The sequence below is a fragment of the Amborella trichopoda genome, chromosome 4, assembly GCF_054954075.1.
Source record: "Amborella trichopoda isolate Santa Cruz 75 chromosome 4, AtrichopodaSantaCruz75HAP2 v2.0, whole genome shotgun sequence".
NCBI classification, from domain to species: domain Eukaryota; kingdom Viridiplantae; phylum Streptophyta; class Magnoliopsida; order Amborellales; family Amborellaceae; genus Amborella; species Amborella trichopoda.
Window position 1 is genome coordinate 56,369,174 of NC_142339.1, and position 21,114 is coordinate 56,390,287.

Below are 21,114 nucleotides of genomic sequence, written 5' to 3' on the forward strand. Positions count from 1 at the left end.
GAAAGATGAGCGTTGTTTTGTTCTCTATAAATTCCTGTGTAATAGATGTTGCATTGCGCGTGTAAAAAGCGATAGGGCCGACATGTGAGGTGATTTACCACGTGTGGTGGATTTTTTTTAGGTGTCATGGGTTACGTGTAAGACTCGCGATTCACTATTGGGAATCGCCCGGTTCTCTCTGGACACGGGCGATTCTTGGTTTTTTTGTGGAATTGGCTCGGTTGCAGACGATTCCCGAGTCGAACCGGGTGAATCCGGCTCGACTCGGCGAGTTTTCAAACCCTGCTTCCAACCATTATATGTTAAATTGAATTGCTTGGGATACGACTTAAAGGTTTGAGTTTTTTTTTTTTAAACTTAAGTCTAGCTAATAACATGCTCGAACCACCAGATTTGAAATCTATAAGCCGACATAAAATGTGATCTCTTTGTACTAAAAGTAAATGATCTATTTGTGTAAATAGTCTCTTTTTAGTCTTCAACAAATTATTTATTACACCGAGAGTGACTATATATTTTTGAAAAAAAATTATATAAGGGTGAGGCTCTAAACTAAAATTAAGAGGCACTTCAAAAATTTAGTAAAAGAGGTTGTTTTGATGTCCAAAAACTTTCAAATTGATCATCTCAACCTTAAGATGTATGGACATGAGAAAACATACATTTCAAATTTTGGAAATAGTGCATCTTGTAATACATTTTTTAGATCGTCAATTTTCAAGATTTTCAAGTGTTCGTAGATCTACTCAATCTACACTATTTTTTAAGCTTCAAATTTTATAAATAGAGATGAAATTAAATTTTCAGGGCATCACAAAGATTCTCAGTACTGAAACAATATCTTTTGATAATATTTGAAGGTGTGCATTACTTTAAGTGTTTGGGTCTTAGCTTTATACAAACGACATCTTTTACTTTTAATACAAGGTAATCATAATCACTTTGATCCGGTCAGATTTCAAATCGGGTAACTGTGTCATTGATTAGCCTCAAAATTCAAAATAAATTATTTGAACTTTGCAACATAATTCAAGCCATCCAATTTGATATCTAATGGTTAGCAACAATTGTGATTTCTTAGTAACAAAGATAATACTACACAAACTCATTTATTATTTCTAATCCCAAACAAGTTGGGTTACTTCTTCCGTTTTGTAAAGCCTCCTTTGAGGTAAAATTATCAAAATGAACCCCACTTGTACAATCTTTTTTATCTCAAACTAGGCACGAATCAATTTTTTAAAATCTATTTTATTTCATTACTTTTTAATTTTATTTGAATGTATTTTGTTTAATCATACTTTAAATATGCTTTTCATTATTATTTTTCTAACATTTTTTAGACTTGCCAAGACATACCCGATTAGGCCGGTTGAACCGAATGATTTACCGGTTACTCAAACCGAGCACTTGGCCGGTTTTCTGAAGGCGGATTTTCTAACGCTTGGCCGGATTTTGAAGGTGATTTTTCTAATGCTATTTTTAGTGTTTTAAATCCTGAAATTCTGAAATATGCAACAAGTTTTCCTCTAGAAAAAAAAGGGTGTTTCTTTACCACCCTACCAAGAGAAAGTGTAGAAATATATTGGGAAGGGATTCTTGAGGCACATTGTGTAGAATCCCGTGTGGAGAGAAATTGCATGGATGATTGCTAAATAACATGTTATATGAACTTGTTCTTACCAAGGGTTTTAACACCACACCCTTGTTGTTCAAGTGCCATGGACACGACGTACGTACTATTCACAAATTTTAGAACAGGGACAAGTTTATATAGAGCCGAGGCTCTAAACAATCAAATTTTTATATAGAGCCGAGGCTCTAAACAATCAAATTAGAGCCTACCTCAAAATTGTTACTAGAAGCTGTTGTTTTGATGCTCAAATATCCTCAAGTTGATCATCTCGAAATCAAGATGCATGGACATGAGAAAAAAATGGATAGCTTTGTAGCGTATTTTTGGATTGTCAAATTTCAAGATTTTCTAGTTTTCATGGATCTCTCGATCTGCATTAATTTTGAAGCTTTTAAACTTTATAAATAAAGATGAAAATATATTTTAAGGCTATCAAAAAAATTTCCAGTATTGAAACCACATTTCTCGACACTATTTGAAGGTAGGCTCTAATTTGATCGTTTAGAGCCTAGGCTCTATACAAACCACACCTTTCAGAAAATAGGGAAAGTTATAAGGGATTATGATATCATCTAAAATCACAATCACCCCAAAGTCCTAAAAAAAAATTTAAATTTTTTTTGAGTCTAATCAATGCCACATTTACAACCATCAAATTTAAAATCTGACATCCAAGAGTAATTGCGACATCCTTTATACTAAAAATGAATAGCATCTTTGTATACTTTTCAAAATTATAAATACCCTCCTTGACCCGACCGTCTAGGCAATGCACACCACCAAGTAAAAAAATTAATTTTTTAGAACCAAAATTTAAACCCAAGTTGCTATCCCTTGACTAAAGACCCAATGTGACTCTACATATGCAATTTCCATCTGTTCCCCTAGAAGCCGATCTGACATATATATAGTGCCAAACCCATTTTTGGCTCCCAAGAAGCCAGTAACCTAGTCCCACACCCCACACAAAATGTGCTGAATCGGCTTCAATTCACATAGAAGTCAACCCGATACTAAAATGTGCCAGATTAGGTCAGACTGAGAAACTAAATTGGGTCTTTAGAGACTAAAGATGGGTTAAAAAGTAGGGGTATTTTAGTTTAAAAAATTCTAACTCTTTTAGTTATGGAGGTGTGTCCCAAACATAAAAAATAAAAATTATTTTAGGGTTAATATTGTGGTTAAGAAGTATTAGCCGTGGGGGGAATATTTAGAAAGTTGGGTCAAGGGGGTTATCTCATTTAAAAAATCTATTATGGTGGGAAAAAGGATTCATTATAGTGAAAAAAGAAATAGGAGAGAGAGAGAGAGAGAGCCCTTTAAGGTCCCCTATATTCCATTTGCACCCATGCGTAAGCACATGTACTATGCACCATGCTTTTCTCCACAAAATAAGTAAACGTTCAAACTTAGAGTAGGCGATAAATAATTCATGGAAACGCAGTTTACCAATTCACATTTATTCCTACAGCGGATGCATACATCAAATTCATTTATACATAGAGAAAACTCAAATATTCTCACTCCTTTCAAACACTCTGTTTATTTATAAATACGGGTTCCTCTTGGGACTCATGGCCTCTTACTTCTCAGCATTGAATCAAGTTAGCCGGAGGACGCAACATTCTTTCACCTACATTCTTCCCATTTTTAGTAATAAACACAGTGCTCATTCCCCATGATGAATGGCGCTCCAAATGACAATGCATAAACCACACACCTGTAATTAAAGAAAATAAATAAGTGCATTAGTACAATAACACCAACAGTTCCACACACTCGTGCTCCTGGTGGACTCCCCAATTTGTATAGTTATCGGTGTTCGAAAAATTGAACCGGCCTAAAAAATCTGGACAACGGCTGCGTCTGAGTAACCGATAAACGGGCGGTTCAACCGGCCTAATTGGTAGATCCCGGTCGGTCCAATAAGTGTTAAAAAAAATCTAAAAAAAAAAAAAAATTATAATTAAAGCATGATTAAACGAAGAAAATTCAAATGAAGTTTGAAAAGTGAAAAAATGGATTTTAAAATATCACCCAAAGGGTATTTTTGAATTTTTCTAAAAAATATGGAAAAATATAAAAATAAGTATTTATGGGCAAAACACTTTCTAATCTTTGCCAAAATGATAGAAAACACTAAAAAATTATATTACAAACAAATCTCTTATTTTTTAAGATTTTAGATCTTTTTTTTTTTAATTTTTAAAAAATATCTGACCAAACCACAAAAAACCATATCGGCCAATGTTGAGCTCCGATTTGACTTGCCGGTTCCAAGTTAGACCGTTCGAGTTTGTGAACACTGATGGTTATGTTACACACCAGTGTTTAAAACTCTACAGGCCGGACATGAATTCACCCGAGTTACTTTGAATTGGCAGTCTGTCAGCTCTGGATGAGTCAGACTCGGGTAATCCAAGTTTGATTCGAGTCTGATTCACGCCTGGTAGAGTCTACCCTAATCTGTCCAAGTCTCAAAAGCAGTTCTACTAATATCCTTAAAGAAGCATCGTTTTCCAAAACTAAGACTCACTGATCTGGCCTAGGACTCTACCCAAATCACCAGGCTCGTTCCCGACTCAGTTCAGTCACTTCAGTGTTTATATACAATGCTATAGAAAACTTCTCAGTGAGAGAGAGATTACCAGGGTTATCGGCTTTGAATCGAATGGCTACCCATCCATTAAGAGGAAGACCCACAGTATTAAGATGAGGTGGATCTTTCAAATTAAAGGTCTTAGGATCAGTCTCGTTATTATAATTCCCCAAACCTTGCCCCACCACATAGAAGCTATAGCCATGGAGATGCATTGGATGATTCTCTGCTGCAACTAAACTGGTCCCTTGAAAAACTATCTGAACATTCGAATTCCACTCTAAAAACCTGACCTTAGTGGCATTAAAAGGTGCATTGCCCACATCAGAAACATTTCCAGTGAAATTGAAAACAGGGGATGGCTTAGAAGGAAAATCGATGCCGTAAATTCCGTTAATTCTCGCATAGTAGGCTTGGAGCACATCAATGGAGGGGTTCTCGAAGGAGATATTATTCAAACTTGCAGATAACCTATTACCATTAGGCCCCGAACATGAGCTGTTAGCACATGGAGCTATGTTAACAGACACGGTGATCAGCATATCATCATTCACGGTTTGTGGCACACTAACTGGGTGTTCTTTAGAGGCTAAGCTTCTAGGCTTTTTGCTGAAGCTCATAGCTGACTTGGTGTCATTGAAAAATGGGAAGAATGGGATGACTGGCATTGAGGAACTGTTTTTAGGGTTTTCATAACCCTTGTACTGCAAAATTCCACTGGTTGTGGTGTTACCAAATGAGACTCCTACACCACTAGCATATGCCCTTGCAGCCATGTAATAAAAGTTTTTGGGTTGGTCTGCTTTGAGAAGAATATCCATTGTTTGGCCAGGGGTTATCATGACGTAGGTTGTATTGAATGGCTTGAGGTAGCTCCCATCCATTCCTACAACTGTGAGTGTGTGGTTCGCGACTGCATAGAATAGCTCTGTGTTCATGGCCGAATTGATAAGTCGCACGAGGTAAGTCTTTCCTTGCTCGACCGTCGTCCTAAATGTCCCTGTAAGAAGGCAAATTCGTGAAAATAAGAGGATGCAATGAAGAAGAACATGAGATTGAATGAATTATCAGATAACGTCCATGAACATGAAGAGACTTGGGACTTTCTGAGTGCTTTCAATTTGTTCCTCAAAAGTAAAGAAAAATTTAGTATCTTATCATATCATGTGCTTCGTTAATGGCACCAAAAAAATGGAGGGCAATAGAAAATTATTTTCATCAATTTCTAACAATTTTTTTTTTGTAGATTTTACTTTTCTTCAATTTTTCATGATTTTATAAAGGATTTCACATAGCCTAATTTTAAAAATGTTTCCAAGCTTAATTTTCAACTGTGCTTTGAATCCCAACTCACCTAACCTACCACAAAAGAGAAAAGAGTGATTTACATAGGGGCCTTAGAATTTTAGGTAAAATATGAAATGCTCCACTTATAGGCAAAAATTACAAAGAGCTCAGTCAACCCATTTTTTTTATTTTTTTTAAAAATGCCTCTCGATCAACCCAAATTTTGTTGTGTTATTTTATTTTATTTATTTATTTTAGGTTTTTGTTAGCATGGTAGTGCTTTAAAGTTTGGGGCACTGTCCTACTAATGACAAAACTAAAAAAAAATTAACAAATAAATAAATTCAATTGATCGAGGGGTAATCTTCTTTTAGAAAAAAAAAACCGATTGACTGACCTTAGTTTGTGATTTCTTTTTAAAAGCGAAGCATTTTGTTCTTTACCTAAAAGTTTAGAATCCGTATATAAATCACCCGAGAGAAAAGTAAAACAAAACAATGGGATGTGTGTTTCATGATTGCAACTTGGTAAAAGGGAGAAGCAGTAATGGTAAACAATCTAACCTTGGTGGTGCAAGTCATGGGACCCCATTACTTGAGTGCAAAAGGATCTTGCACATCTTCAGTGACCAGGTCTGTTATTTAGTACTATTGGGAGATACTGTTGGACACTTTTCTAAAAGACTTTATTGTTGTACGCTCTTAGAACGAGGACTTTTTGTCTTGAATTTGTAAGACATCTTCAAAATACTGTTTAAGGGAATAATAATGCCTTGTATTTTTAAGACTGTTTGTCCTGGATTTGTAGGTCATATTGGGAAAGGACACGGTTTCTATGCGACCGGACCGCATATTTTAGAAATGCAATAAATATATTTTTTAAATATAATTTGATTTTAATTTTTAGATAATATATTATCTTTGACATGAAGATCATGAAGATAAATAATAATAATAATTTGAGAATTAAAAATAATAATGATATTAAAAGAACATTTGGAGCGTTATTTATATTTGTTTTTAGGAGGACCACCTATTTGCATCCATCTTTAAGATAGATGCTTTATACCTCTAGACCGTATATTGTAGAAATGCGTTCCAACGCATGAAACAATTTTCCTTTGAAAAAGCTTCAAAGAAATGTTTAAGGGAATAATGCATTATGTTTTTCTTTTTGGGTAATTAAGTGGGGATTACGAGCCCCTACTTTTTTTTTGAATTGGGTTTTTAATGCGTTAAGTCAAAATTGAACTTAGAAAAGTCAGTTGGTCCTACTTAGAACGGGCCGGTCAAACTGAAACCAGGTAAGATTTGATTTTGGCATGTTTAAGTGGTCCAACAGGATTTGTTTGTAATGTGTTTTTGAATAATTTTTACCATTTTGGTAAAGATTGGAAAGTGTTTTGGCCATGAAACTTCATTTGTACATTTTTTTTTTTGGATTATTTTTAAAATACCTATAGACACAAATCGATTTTTTAAAATCTATTTTTTTCACTACTTTTCAACTTCCTTTAGATGTGTTTTATTTAATATTGCTTTACAAATTCTTTTTACTTTTTTTTATTTTTTTCAGCACTTTTTGGACTCGCTGTGACCTGCCCGCTTGGGCTGAGTGACCTGGCAGGTTTACATGTTAATCGGACCCGGCCCTTGGCCAGTTTCCGAGTCGGGTTCGATTTGTCGAACACTATTTTTTAAGGACGCCAACTCTGGGATTTTGAGAGCCAACAAAATCAAATCAATATATCAGGTAAAAAGCAAAAAGAAAAAAAAAAAGCAGCATGTTAAATTTTTGTTGAAAAGGGTTCAGATTTCTTTAGGTAAATTATATAAACCAAATCCTTTACTTTTAGCGAGACAAGGTGAAGAATAAATTTATTCATCATCCTATGAGACTACATAAGAATTTAATATGTTTAAGATCTTCGAATGTAATATATGAAATATTTCCTGAAAAATATTTTTACATGAAACAATGGCATCATGTGGTCAGGTGTGAACAGATTTTTAAACAATCGGTCCGAGTGCATTTTTTCACATCAATTCACAGTTAATTCGTATAAAATATTCCCACACGTAAAAAAAAATTTCCCGTGAACCGAAAATGGTAAAAGAGAAATGGCTCTAGGCAAAGGTGATTTGGGTGGCAAGTGTCACTGACTGTTGTCACATCTACAGATATAATCTCACGAGTTACAATTTCACGAGTCCCAATTGAGATATATATATATAAGGAAAAAAATAAATTCAAAGTTGATAAGTGGTACCAGGTTGGGAGCAATTGTAAAGATCTCCAGGCTGCCCATTAATAGTGTAGGCATTTGAAATCTCAGGTTCGTCTCCCGATTCAAGCATTGTCTCCATAACCTCCATGACATCATTCTTCCACCATTCTCCTGTCAAACAATGAAAATAGATGATGATTATGGGGAATTTATTTCTTTTTGTTTCCCACACCTCTACTATTGCCCCCTACCTAGCAGTGGCCTGGTCGGCTCGGCTCGGCTCGGCCCCAATACAGCTTAGGCGACAAGCTCTGGCATGGGGGTCGGGCTACGGCCGGGGCCGGTGACTGACCGGCTCGGTTAGGCCCGACCCTATTTTTTTTATTTCTTTTCTTATTTTTGCTTCATTTATTCTTGGCCCAACCCTGCCGATGCCACCCATACCCCTTTTTATCCTTTTTTTTTTAGTTATCAGTAAAAAAGAAAAAGAAAAACCTAGCTGAAAAGTAGCTGGTGAGCAATTGAACCCATCTGTTCGATTTTTGAAAACCCATCTGTTTGATTTTTGAAACAATGGACCAGATCAATACTTTTACTTCATTGGTTCCTACATGCCAAAGGACCAAAGATCTGCTCCACCATCTCACCGTGACCAAAATCCTCGATTCCCTACCAATATATCCCTTTTCGAGTGATCAAAATGTCCTCAATTTCCTTTCAACTCAATCAAATAAAAATAATCAAAATACCCTTATTATGTCAGTCAAAATTTCCCATACCTAATATGATGGGTATCTCTCCAGCCGGCTTGGGGAAAGGGTAGCCAGTCCCATTCTTCGGGTACACAAAGATGGGACCATGAACCGTGCCCCTACTCCAATCACTATGCGCATGCCACCAAATGGTCCCTTCCTCATCAGAGAATATAAGCCTATAAGAGAAATTCTGTCCTGGTCTGATTGGGCACTGTGTTACGTACTCAGGACCGTCGGACCATGGATTCCTTGGCTGCTTCAATCCATGCCTGCACCACCAAAAACCCACAATCATCATTTTTGCCTTTCTTTTTATTGAAAAGATACAACACAAAGTATCTCAAGCATGGGAGAGGGCCGGGGTCGTGGTGGTAGCACCCCCACAACCCAGTCACCCGCTTGTGTTTTTCATTTCCACTTACACTACCCTCTACCCTATTAAATTTTTCAAAAACTAACTTGTAAACTATTTGAAATTGAAAAAACCGGTAGGGGTTATCTTCCCTACTGAATTATCCAAAAAAATAAATATCTCAAGCATAGGAGAGAGAGACCAGTGAAGAGTAATATTGGTTGTGGAGTTGTTAATAACATTGACTATGAGAGTTCCTCCTGTGTGGACATGGAGAGCTGGCCCCGGGTACTGCCCATTGATAGTGAGTATGTTCTTTGTGCTGCACAATCTTGTGTAAGGAGTCGATTGAACCTGTAGAGAGAGATAAGGAGAAAACAGGATTTAGTGATGTCTCCAAATCGGCCTTGAAAAACCAGACTCAGGCTCGGATAAACCAGGGTTTTGAGCCCAAGTGACACCGGTTCCTACTTGTTTGTGCTGGCTTGTAACCCTATGTGCACGCTAGCGCGTATGGTTTTCTTCCCGCTAATCGGTCAAGCGCGCGTTGACGAACCACGGAGCCAAGTAAATTTTTTTTTAAAAAAAGCAAAAACAAATCCAAAAAAAAGTTGAATAAATAGCAATCGGTCCAGATCAAATCAGCCGAGCCCACGTGGCGGATTGACCCCCTCCTTAAAGCTCGATCGTCAATACACACGTGTGGTCCAATGGACAGTTCATACGTGTGAAGGACTTTCTCGTGTTCCCCCAAAAAGTATACCAGCGTATATTTACATTGCTTTGTAATCCGTATTTCCATAAGATGAAGCATGGAAATGGTAAAACTTTAAAAGCGATTGCCAGCTGTTGTAACGAAAGTAATGGAGCTGTTTTGTGATGACTCATGCGCAAAACCCCTTTCTCCCTCTCCCATGCAAAGAGGGAAACATAGACCGCTGTCTGAAAAATAAAGAGGGGGAAGCATAGACCGCTGTCTGAAAAATCGAGTGAGCTCGATATTAAATTTTTTTAAAAAGTACATAAAAAAAATTCCACAAAAAATAAAGAAAACTATATATATATATATATTTTATGCTTTCTGTCATTTTAGCGAAGTTAGGAAAGTATTTTAGCCATGACTACTTATTTTTACATTTTCCTATTGTTTGAAAATACCTTAGTCCGAAACTGATTTTTCAAATCTATTTTTTTATCATATTCAAATGTATTTTATTTTATTTAAAATATAGTTTTTTTTTTTTGGAATTTTTTACTTTTTATTTATATTTTTTTAACATTTTTTATCCCCACAATACTCAGGTCTGAGTAGTTAGCTAGAGTTGGGCTTTCTTGCCGAGAGAGAGGGAGTTAGGGCTTGCCTCAAAAGATAGGAGAGAGAGAGAGCGCTAGAGAGAGGGTGAGGGGTCCGAACGGGCTGGGGGAGAGAGAGAGGGGTTGGGGCTTGGCCCTGCCCCAACCGAGGGATAGAGAGAGGGTTGGGGCAAGGGCCATACATAAACATAGTGAGAGAGGGAGAGAGAGAAGTTAGGGCAGGAGCCTACCCCAACCCCGAGAGTAAGAGAGGGAGAATATGGGCGGAGTGCTCCATGCCCCTTGCCCAACTGTGAGAGAGAGGTTGGGCAATGCCCAACTCGGCTCGGCCGAGTACAACACTACCCGGCCTGGCCTACTAGTTGACTACTCGCCCGAGTACTTAGTCACCGGATCAGCGGCAGTACTCAGGCAAGTAGCCTACTTGGGAATACTCAAGTTTTCAAACACTACCAGGGACCTCATCCCATATATCTTAACTCTCAAGTGCCCATGTTTTTGAAAGCCCATTGATCTTAAGAAACAAATTCCTAAAGACAAAATTAGTTGATATAGAAACAAAATAGAGCGCTCCTAGGCTTTGGGAAGGCCCGCCTCCCAGCAACCACACACCCAACACCACCCATCTCTGTCTCTCAGAGGGCCGATACTTTTTGACATTAAATGGCCGAACCGACCATGACAGTCCATAACAACGAGAGAGAGAACGCCTGAACACACCCACACACGGGCTTCTAAACTAGGAAAGGGACCGGAGTCGTGGCGGCAGCATCCTTGCATCCAGTTACCACATCCTGGTATCCAGTCTAACCATTTGACACCTTTAATTAACACTTAGCATCTTTGCATCCAGTTACCACATCCTGGTATCCATTCTTACCGTTTGACACCCCTAATTAACACCTTCGAAATGTAATTCTCCTTAATCTATTAAAAAACCATAAAGGTAGTATTCCCCATTGAATTACCCAAAAAAAACAAAAAAAATAAAGAGACGTTTGAGATTAGTATCGCTCGTAAATGAATTTCCACAAACAGTAGAGAGCAACTAAGGACAAATCAGAATCACAAGAAAAAGAAGAAAAAATACTTAACTACGAAAGTGTGATAACCCAGGTCGCCGGCTGCATACGCACCAGTAATGCCCAAAACCAAGTAGCAAACAAACCCCACAAACAAACCCATCTCTTTGCTTAAACCCATTCTAACCTCACCTGCCCCCTTCAACTCGCCCTCGACCCACTTCTTATAGGGTGGGAAAAGAGTGAGAGAGAGGACTTTTTATGAAAGACCATGTGAACATCGTGCAGTGTTTATTTAGTACAATTATTACTCTGCGTGGGTATCTTTTCAAACTCAATAGATATTTTTTTTTGTCACCTCATTCTTTTTCTTCAAAAAAGAAACAAATAGAAGTCATGAGACTGCGCTCTCGTCTTTTTGGGACCAGGTATCATCATCCCACGAAGTTTCATTGGACCGTAGAGATTGGATAAAAATATCTGTCCAATGAACGGCATCATATCTGCGCCTTACAATATTGTTGAGCTAAATCCTTTTGGAAAATAACTCTTTATGTTTTTCTTTTAGGTGTTGTTTATAGAAATTGCAAGGTTATGGTCTTCTATACCATCTATTTTAGTTGGACAAATGATTTATAAATAAATCTTAAAATTTTAGGTAAAATACAAAATGTTTTGCTTATTGGTAGAAATTTCAAATACGGTCCATCAACCGGCTTTTTTTATTTTTTTCAAAATTACCCCTTAGTTAACCCGAATTTTAAATTTTTGTTTAGTTTTTTTGTTAGTAAGGTAGTGCTCCAAATTTTAAGGCACTACCCTACTAAAAAACTCGGGTTGACTGATAAACAATTTTGAAAAACCTAAAAAATGGGGTTGCCGACATTCTTTATAACTTTCACATATAAAGTAGAGTATTTTGTATTTGCCTAAAGTTTTAAAGTCCGTATGTGGATCACTCTATCTTTTGAGATAATAAAAAAAGTAACACGTCCTTTAATATAAGGAAAATTGTTTTATGCAGGCTCGACCGCATTTCTACATATGCGGTCTAGAAAGTGTAAGGCATCCATATTAAAGATGGATGCAAGTAGGTGTTCCATCTAAAAATAATGAAAGCTGAAGGTTCAAATGTTTTTTTATTAGAATTATTACTTTTAATTTTTAAAATTTATTTATTTTTTCATATTCATGATCTCCATGTTAGAGATTACAAGTCCTTAAAAATTAAGATTTAAAATCCATCTCAAAAGTAAATTTATTAAGAGGCCCGCACTTGTACATATGAGGGCTTGGACACATAGAAACTGGGTCCTTAACATAATGTGATATCCACATCATCGAATGGCGTAAATTGCTGCAACTTTATAAGTATATTTGTATCCTTACATCAAGTTTTTCCCTTCCGCAGTTAAAGATCGGGAGAAAAGTGTTTGGAGCGCTGGCCGGAATACTTTTAATGCGTCTCCTCGTATCTGCACTGTGTATACAACAGATGCAGTCAATTCAAGGTGAGTAACTACATCGTCTATTTAAATAGACGGTGCAGATGTCAAGCAATCGCATAATTATGTACCCAAGAGCACTGAAATAGTACAAATGTCAGGGAGCAATCCAATAGATGTGTCCCCACACACAGCAAATTGTGTGACCCATCTCGCATAGAAAACCATGATTATCAATACCCGATTGAATAGGCCCTCCGCCTTGGTTGGTTTCGTGTAAGAGTAAAAATTAAATCTTCGGTCCAAATGAGTGTTTGATCGGTTTTTATTGATTCGACCAACTATTCTCGACTGGTTCAACTAGCTAAAGAAAGTGCACAACGCCTCTTTCCTAATATATATAATTTAGATTATCATTCATGTTTTTTTCATAAAATTTTTAAAATCTAATCAAATCAATCCAATGGGTAATCAGACCAATTTTGACTAGATCAAATCCTAAAAGATAAATATCTATTTAGACGACAAAAATGGTTGAAGCAATTGAACCTTCAATCGTTATTAAGAGCACGGACACTAATTAAAAAATGTGTGCAAAATTTAGGGTGCATTCGACGTTACTTTCTATAATAAAGTCAAAATAAACTCGTACACAATTTTGCGCCATCACTTTTGCCGACCGTCCATTTTGCATTTGTCCATAGGCCAGTGGTCACGAGATATTTACGCATACTTGAAAAAGAAAGCATATGTCACTATATGTTTCGCAAGGACATTAGTTTTTACCTCTTTACTTTTGGCATGGTCTTTAGGTGATTGTTTTTTCTGATTACTTTGCTTAAATGGGGATATATGGCTCAAGCGTTAGAACATATAAGTGAGCTCACAGTAGGTTAAAAGTAGGATTATGGTTTTTAATAAAATTAAAAAAGAACAACATTTACTGTTAATAGTTAGAAGACAATACCAACCCCATAGTTGTGCATGTGAAACATGAGAGAGTGGTTTGGGGCTCAATTGCAGCATGGTGCTCAGGCCAAGCCACAAAACACATGACCCAACATAAAGTTATAAAGCAAGAAGACAGTCGGTGACCACGCACGTGCGGTATATTGTACTAGCTACCAAGCAAGCAAATTCGCCCCCCCTCGTTTATTGATAACTTGTACAATTTGTACCGTTCGGCTCTACCCATCAACTATCCAGTACTAGGTCTTTTCACAATAAAATCTATCCATTTAACCATGAAGGTTGAAAAGGTAGCTTACCCTGTTAGTTTGCTTTTACAACAGTTAAATTTAGTTTGATTGCTCCAATTTAATTTGACTGTAGTCAAAATTATGCTCATGCGTTCCTCTTGGTTTTCAAGGCATTTGGGATCTAAAATACATTCTAAATTAACATAGATCTATTTTTCATTGAGAATAGGGAATTTCGAGCTTCACACAAGATGCAGATTTGATTTTTCTTTTATTAGTAAAAAGGAAAAGTTTATATAGAGCCAAGTCTCTATCTAAATAATCAAATTTGAGCCTATCTCAAAATTTTTATTAGAAGAGGTTGTTTTGATGCCCAAATATCTTCAAATTGATCATCTCGACATCAAGATACATGGACATGAGAAAAAAAAAGATTTTAAGTTTTGAAAATAGTGTATTGTGTAATGCATTTTTTATCGTCTATTTTGAAGTTTTTATAGATCTATTGATCAATACTATTTTTGAAACTTTAAACTTTATAAATAAATATGAAAATAAATTTTAAGACTATTACAGTGATTTCCAACACTGAAACCACATTTCTTGACAATATTTGAGGGTAGGTTCTAATTTAATTGGTCCGAGCCTAGGCTATATGGAAACCACACCCTTAATAAAATCAATGTCTCAACTCTCAACAAAAACTTTTAAAGTCTTGAGATTCACATTTCTCGTCAAATTTACGAAGTGCGCGCATGAAGTGCACTTTTCAAGTGTTGAGAGTCATATTCCACGTCAAATTCACGAAGAGCGCACATGAAATGCACTTCTCACGTCCAAATCAATGCCACAGTAGGGGGAAAATAATTGTATTTGATTTGATAGGACATTGAGATTATCAAAACACACGAGGACTAACGGTATTTAAAAATGATGCGGTTAGCATGCCGGCGCAGCCCACACATGTAGAAATGCGGGCCTCTAAATAAATTTATTTTTGAGATCGGATTTTTGGATTTGATTTTCAAAGACATGTGATTGCTATAATGGAGATCGTGAATATAAAAGAATAAAAAAAATTAAAAATTTAAAAATAATAATTTTGTTAATAAAACATTTGAACCATTAATTTCAAGTGTTTTTAGATTAACCACATATTTACATCCATCATTTAAATGGATGCTTTATTCTTTCATTTGTAGAAATACGGTTCAGCCCGCATGAAACCATTAAAATGGATGCTTTATACTTTCGTATGTAGAAATGCGGTTAAGCCCGCATGAAACCATTTAAAAATCGAGAATAAAAAAAGACGACAAAATAATATATACATGGAGGACAAAAGAATTTCCGGATCCGAAGTAAAATCACGTGCGTCATACTCAAGGTTGGAATGTTAGGCGAGAATGGTAGATTCTTAGGGTTTGAAAATAGACATTAGGCTTCCAAAAGTTAGAGCTCAGAGAAAATAAAATTCTTTAAGATAATTAGCGTAATTATTGGACTCTATTTTAAGAGCGCGAATCGGGTTGGGTGGACTTGCCGTGACCAACGGGTCCAAATATGGGTCTTGTGTTGGACGTAGCGGGTTGGGTCAGCGTCCAATTGACTTGGACCTGCCCGGGGTCAGGTCTGGAACCCAGTCTGGCTTGGATCTTATATGCTTGGGTCAGGATTGGGTTTGGGGTTGATATATAAACTATATACATTACACAACTTATAAAGTGCAAATTTTATTGTTTAATTTTCTAGTCCTGGGTCTAGGTCAAGTCTGAGTTTAAATGACTTAGACCCGACCCGGGACTAGGTTACGTCTTGGTCCATATGAAACCTAGCCAGGTTGGTGCCAACCCGGATACAGACCCGACTTCTTGCCACCTCTACTTTATTTAAATTAGAATTCCTTCCAAAAAATTAACTTCGTTATGATATATTTGAAGCCAAAAGACTTCATGCTCCAACATAAGCATATCATTCATTTGCTTTCGGGGCTTGAAAATCCGGTCCAAAATGGAATACAAAAATAGATCATAAAGACGTCACTCTAATATGCACCTTAGGATCTTTACTAAAAATCGAGGCAGATCACTTATTATAAGTATTAAAAAAATATTATGGGATTATATACAATGAGATATATAAGGTGGTCACAACTACTTACAACCATTTAATGTGAAATTTGATATCTTAGATGTGTCACAAGTTCGATAGAAATTCTTTAAAAGTTTGAGCTTGGTCAATAGAATAATTGAGCCACGCAAATTCACATCCAATGATCAAGATTAATGTGACCACATAAAATGAGACCAAAGGTAAACGGTCTCATTCTATACTTTTCTAAATATTAGTATGCAACCTTGTTTTTCTATGCACATGTGATGTGAATTCATTTTAAATCACTACAAACACATTTTGCCGTTGGTCTTAAAATTGAGTCCAAAATTCTTATGATTTCAAACTTATATTTGCATTTTGTCCTCAAATTGAGTTCTAAAATAGTATAAATCTAATGATTTTTTGGAAACGAAATGAACGATCCGGTAAAAAAAAAAACAAAAAAAAAAACCAAAGATTTTAAACTATACTTTTTAAAGGATAAAACAATATTTATTTTTATGAATTGTGGTAGTCAAGATCATCCACTTGCAAAGTTTTGGATCCGAGATTCATCATAAGATAAGATTTGGAAAGGATGACTTTGGACAAACGTGTCGGCTGACGTATCGAAACCCTACCCAGCTATTATTATATTAGGGGAAAAGTTTAGGTAGAGCTTAGGTTCTAAACAATCAAATTAGATCCTGCCACAAAAACTTTAACTAGGAGAGGTTGTTTTTGATATCAAAATATCATCAAATTAATCATCTCGACATCAAAATATATAGACATGAGAAAAAACAATGGATTTCAGATTTTGAAAATAGTACATCTTTTAACTAATATTAAGACATTAAATTTTTAAGTTTTTATATATATGCTCGATCTATACTATTTATAAAGCTTTAAATTTTATAATTAAAAATAAAAATATAATACATTATTTTTAAAGCTTTAAATTTTATAACTAAAGATGAAAATATAATTTAAAGCTATCACAAAACTTTCCATTACTGAAACCATATTTCTCGATACTATTTGAAAGTGGGATCTAATTGGATTGTTTAGAACCTCGGGTTGTCTCTATAACCCAGCATAGAAGAGCAGGAATACTATGCTCAAATTGTATCATTAAAGTCCTGAAAAGACACACGCTTGTTATCTTGAATAACTTTCATTACAGTGCTTCCAAGTGGATCCCATATGAGAAGCTTGCGTTACGCCAGGGTTACATCTTGATACGGTTTTGGAGCAATCTTATTAATGCCATAAAACAATGACCATCATCATCAATCCCTACATTCATTTTCATATTACCTGTCACCCCGGCCACGTCATGTAGACAGGTGGAGGGTTATCATACGGTGATATTCAACGGCTGAGAATTAGTTTTACGTTTTATTTAAATAAAATATTTATCTGAATTTTTTAGTCTAGGTACATTTTTATAAATATAACTAAATAAATATAATTAAAAATATTTTAAACAAAAAATAACTAGAATACCTCTACATTTTTCTTGGTCTTTATTTTTTATTCAACATATATTTTTATTAATTTTATTTGATCTTATTTATAAAAATAACCTAAAACCAAAATTCCACATTAATATAATTTTTAAGTAAAAAATAAAAAAAGAGAGCCATTATTGTGCACCTTTTTTTAAGCGTGTACTTGTTGTGGACCAATTTCCTTGTCAAAACCATGAGATTATATGCTAGGGGCCTAGTAACAATCCCTACCCTCATTTTCATGTTACTTGTCAAACATGGATTTCTGTCTCCCATTGATTGCTTTACGCAAAAACCAACTTGTAGAGTGAAGGCTTCCATGGAAGCCGCCGAGACCATGGAAGCTGCGGCATCTGGGGTTTAATGTTACTTTCTCATTTTCAAACACACGAAATGATATAATTGGTGGACAAAGTGGCATTTCAGGTGCTACAGTCAGTGGAAGCCACAGCTAGTAGAAGCCATGTCTTTTGCCAATCAAACGTGCCTTAAATATCTTGGAATATGGATATTGAGATAAACATGCATATGAAAAGTTTAGTCAAATCAGACCCATGTTTACCATTCGTTTTCTTCCTTTGTTCGGTAACCATCATCTCACTACTAATGTATTAATTTCCTACGACTTTTTTACAGTTGAATGCGCATAAAACATTTTTTCTACCAAAACAAAAAAATATGAGAAAGGGTGAAGTGTCGATAATACATACATACTTACGTGCAACATAAGCCAACATAAAGAGTAAAGAGTGTTCACATCTTAGTATCAAAATATCTTGGAAAAATATGAAAAAATAGGTTGATATTCCCTATAATATCCCTAAATGTATCAAAAGATTACAAATTACATTTGAGAGTATACTTTTAAATTCCTAAATTATATTGGTACAACCCTAAAAAAAGCTTAAAATAATTCTCAAGTTGCCTCTATTTGGCATTGGGAAGCGAGAATAATTAGGAGCAATTTAGTAATTTAACTCCCAAAGATATATTTCTATCTTTTTTTTTTTAAGGCTTATTTGGGATTAAATTACCAAAGTACAATTCATGTTCTGGCTTTCAAATACTAAATAGGAGTAATTTGAAAATTTGTAACCTTTTTTTTACGAGGTACCTTCGTTTTAGCTTTCCAACATTGAATAGGTGTCATTTGAAAAACCGTTTACTTCATTTTTTACGAGGTACCTGATTGATATAGAAGCCTACCCCCCTAAGTGTAGTTTAGTATTTTTTGATCCATCTAGAGATATTGTAAGGGTTTTCAATTTCGTTTTTGATATTTTGTCAAATGTTTATAGATAGAAAAGTATACAATAAAGTTATTCACATTTTGTATAGGGAGATCAAAATTTGCCCCAAAAGCCATATGTAAAACCAAATGATTACAGATGTCCCTTGAATGAACTCAAAATTAAAAATTAAAAATAAAATTTAAAAATTAGAACTTCGGGCTACACAATAAGCTATCAGATTTCACATTTGATGGCTATAGATAAGTATGACATCCTTATACCAAAAGTAAATAATCTCATGATGTACAAGCTAAGGGATTGATCCATATTGGCAACCCAACACATGATCAGTATGTGAAGAATGTGCCCCATTGATCCATTTTTTTAAACACGAATCTTGCATAACATGGAGATGATATACATTTTTGGCGTTTAAATTAGGGTGGTAGAAACTAGAACATTACATAATAGAAATTTGATTTCCATGTTGATGCATCAAAACAAAAGGACAAGGTAAAAGCCCCAAAGCACTATCCAACCCCAAAAAATTATTCTGAGTGTTTGGGCTATCCATCTTCCCACTTTCATCTCACCAAAATATAGGTTTTTAGAGGTGTTTTTAGAGTATACCTTATATATATTATAATTCATCATTATTGTTAGGTAGACACGTGTCGCAAGAATAAGAAGAGACTTTATTTATAAAAATATTATGTGATACATACATTTCAAACAAGACATAGTAGACCTCTAAAAATAACGTGTCTGTAAATCTTAAGGGAGTGTTTGTGGGGGAGGGGAGGGGAGGGGAGGGGAGGGGGAGGGAAGAAAGAGGGAATTTATTTTTTTAAAACCTCCTAAAATATTGAGAGAAAATATTAAGAATATATATATATTTAAAAATAATAATTAAGCATATATCTCCAAAAATTAAAAAAAATGCTGTTGAAGAGAGATCCTAAAATTTAAAAAGATGCTATGTAAGAGAGGTCCTCCATGGATAAAGAGTGTGATGTGGATTCCATAATATGGAGAGAGATCCTCCATGGATAAAGAGTGTGATGTGGATTCCATAATATGGAGAATGAGAGAGATGGCATAGAAGGAAGAGAGATTCTGAACTGTGAGAGAGAGAAAGAGAGAGATGTAAGAAGCGCGTACACAACAAATCGAACTAAAACATAAACACCTTGCTTTATTATATGGAAAAAGTTTATATAAATTTGCAAGCTTAGAGGTAGAACTACGGATGCACTTCAAAAATCCATCGAAAAAGGTAGTTTTAATGTTGAAATACCCTTTGATTGATCATCTCGACATCGAGATGTATGATCATGAAAAATAAAAAGATTTTAAATCTCAAAAATAGTGCATTTTACAACATATTATCTACACCGTCCATTTTCAAGATTTTCATATGTTTATAGATCTACTTGATTTTAACCATATTTAAAATTTAAAATTTTATAATTAGATATAAAAATAGATTTTGAGATGATCTTAAAAATATTTTACATCAAAATTATATACCATGATAAAATTTGAAGGTGCACCTCACCTCTACAGCTACGGATGCATCCGTCTGCACCCTTGTTATATTAAACCGTGCACATACACGTTATATTAACAATGTTAATAAAATATATGTCGCGTTACAACACACATCTAATGATATTCCCCACGCGTGTATAAGTTGTCCCTTTCATATGCCCAACCCACTCACCCACCTATCATTGCGTTACATTTGCAATGGCACACGCACTAACAAATGAGGCACACAAGAAAGTCGGTATTTATAACCGCCCTTCCATATGGTTCTCCATGAGCGCATATGGACCACCGCCTTGTAAGAAAGGTGGTTCAAACTTTTTTTCTAGTAGCATCTTTATATGAACTTTTTCGGCATAGCCCCCGTAGGTGTGGAGGTAAGGTGCCCTTAAAATTTTATCATAGTATATAATTTTGATGTAAAATTTTATTGGAATTATCTCAAAATCTATTTTATATCTAATTATAAAATTTTAAATTTAAAAAATAGTTAAAATTAAGTAGATCTATAAACATATGAAAATCTTTAAAATGTATGGTGTAGATACTATGTTGTAAAATATACTATTTTTTAGACTTAAAATCTTTTTATTTTTCATAATCATACATCTTGATGTTGAGATGATCAATCAAAGGGTTTTTCAACATTAAAACTACTTTTTTCGATGGATTTTTTAAGGACATATGTAGTTCTACATTCTAAGGTAGCATCCTTATATAAACTCTTTCCTTTTTAGAATGACCCCTAATTTTGACAGTTTTACAGAGAGAGAAGATGAGAATATCCTCGAGAAAGAAATATCTAGAGAGAGAGAGAATTTTGATAACAATAGAAAAGATGTTTTTTTAAAAAAAAAAACCTCTTAAATTTTTTGAGATAGATAGACCTT

The 21,114-nt window shown here is 35.1% G+C and overlaps 1 protein-coding gene across 1 annotated transcript; it reads right to left on the reverse strand.

Moving 5' to 3' along the window:
- Positions 1-3,080: 3,080 nt before the first annotated feature.
- LOC105420311 (laccase-14-like) lies at positions 3,081-11,400 on the reverse strand. Its single transcript, XM_011623507.3, has 6 exons — positions 11,266-11,400; positions 9,059-9,210; positions 8,529-8,773; positions 7,792-7,920; positions 4,285-5,235; positions 3,081-3,356 (listed from the first exon to the last, which is right to left on the reverse strand). Exons 1-6 carry the CDS (start codon positions 11,371-11,373, stop codon positions 3,226-3,228), a joined length of 1,716 nt encoding a protein of 571 aa, XP_011621809.1. The 5' UTR covers positions 11,374-11,400; the 3' UTR covers positions 3,081-3,225.
- Between the last annotated feature and the right edge of the window lie 9,714 nt (positions 11,401-21,114).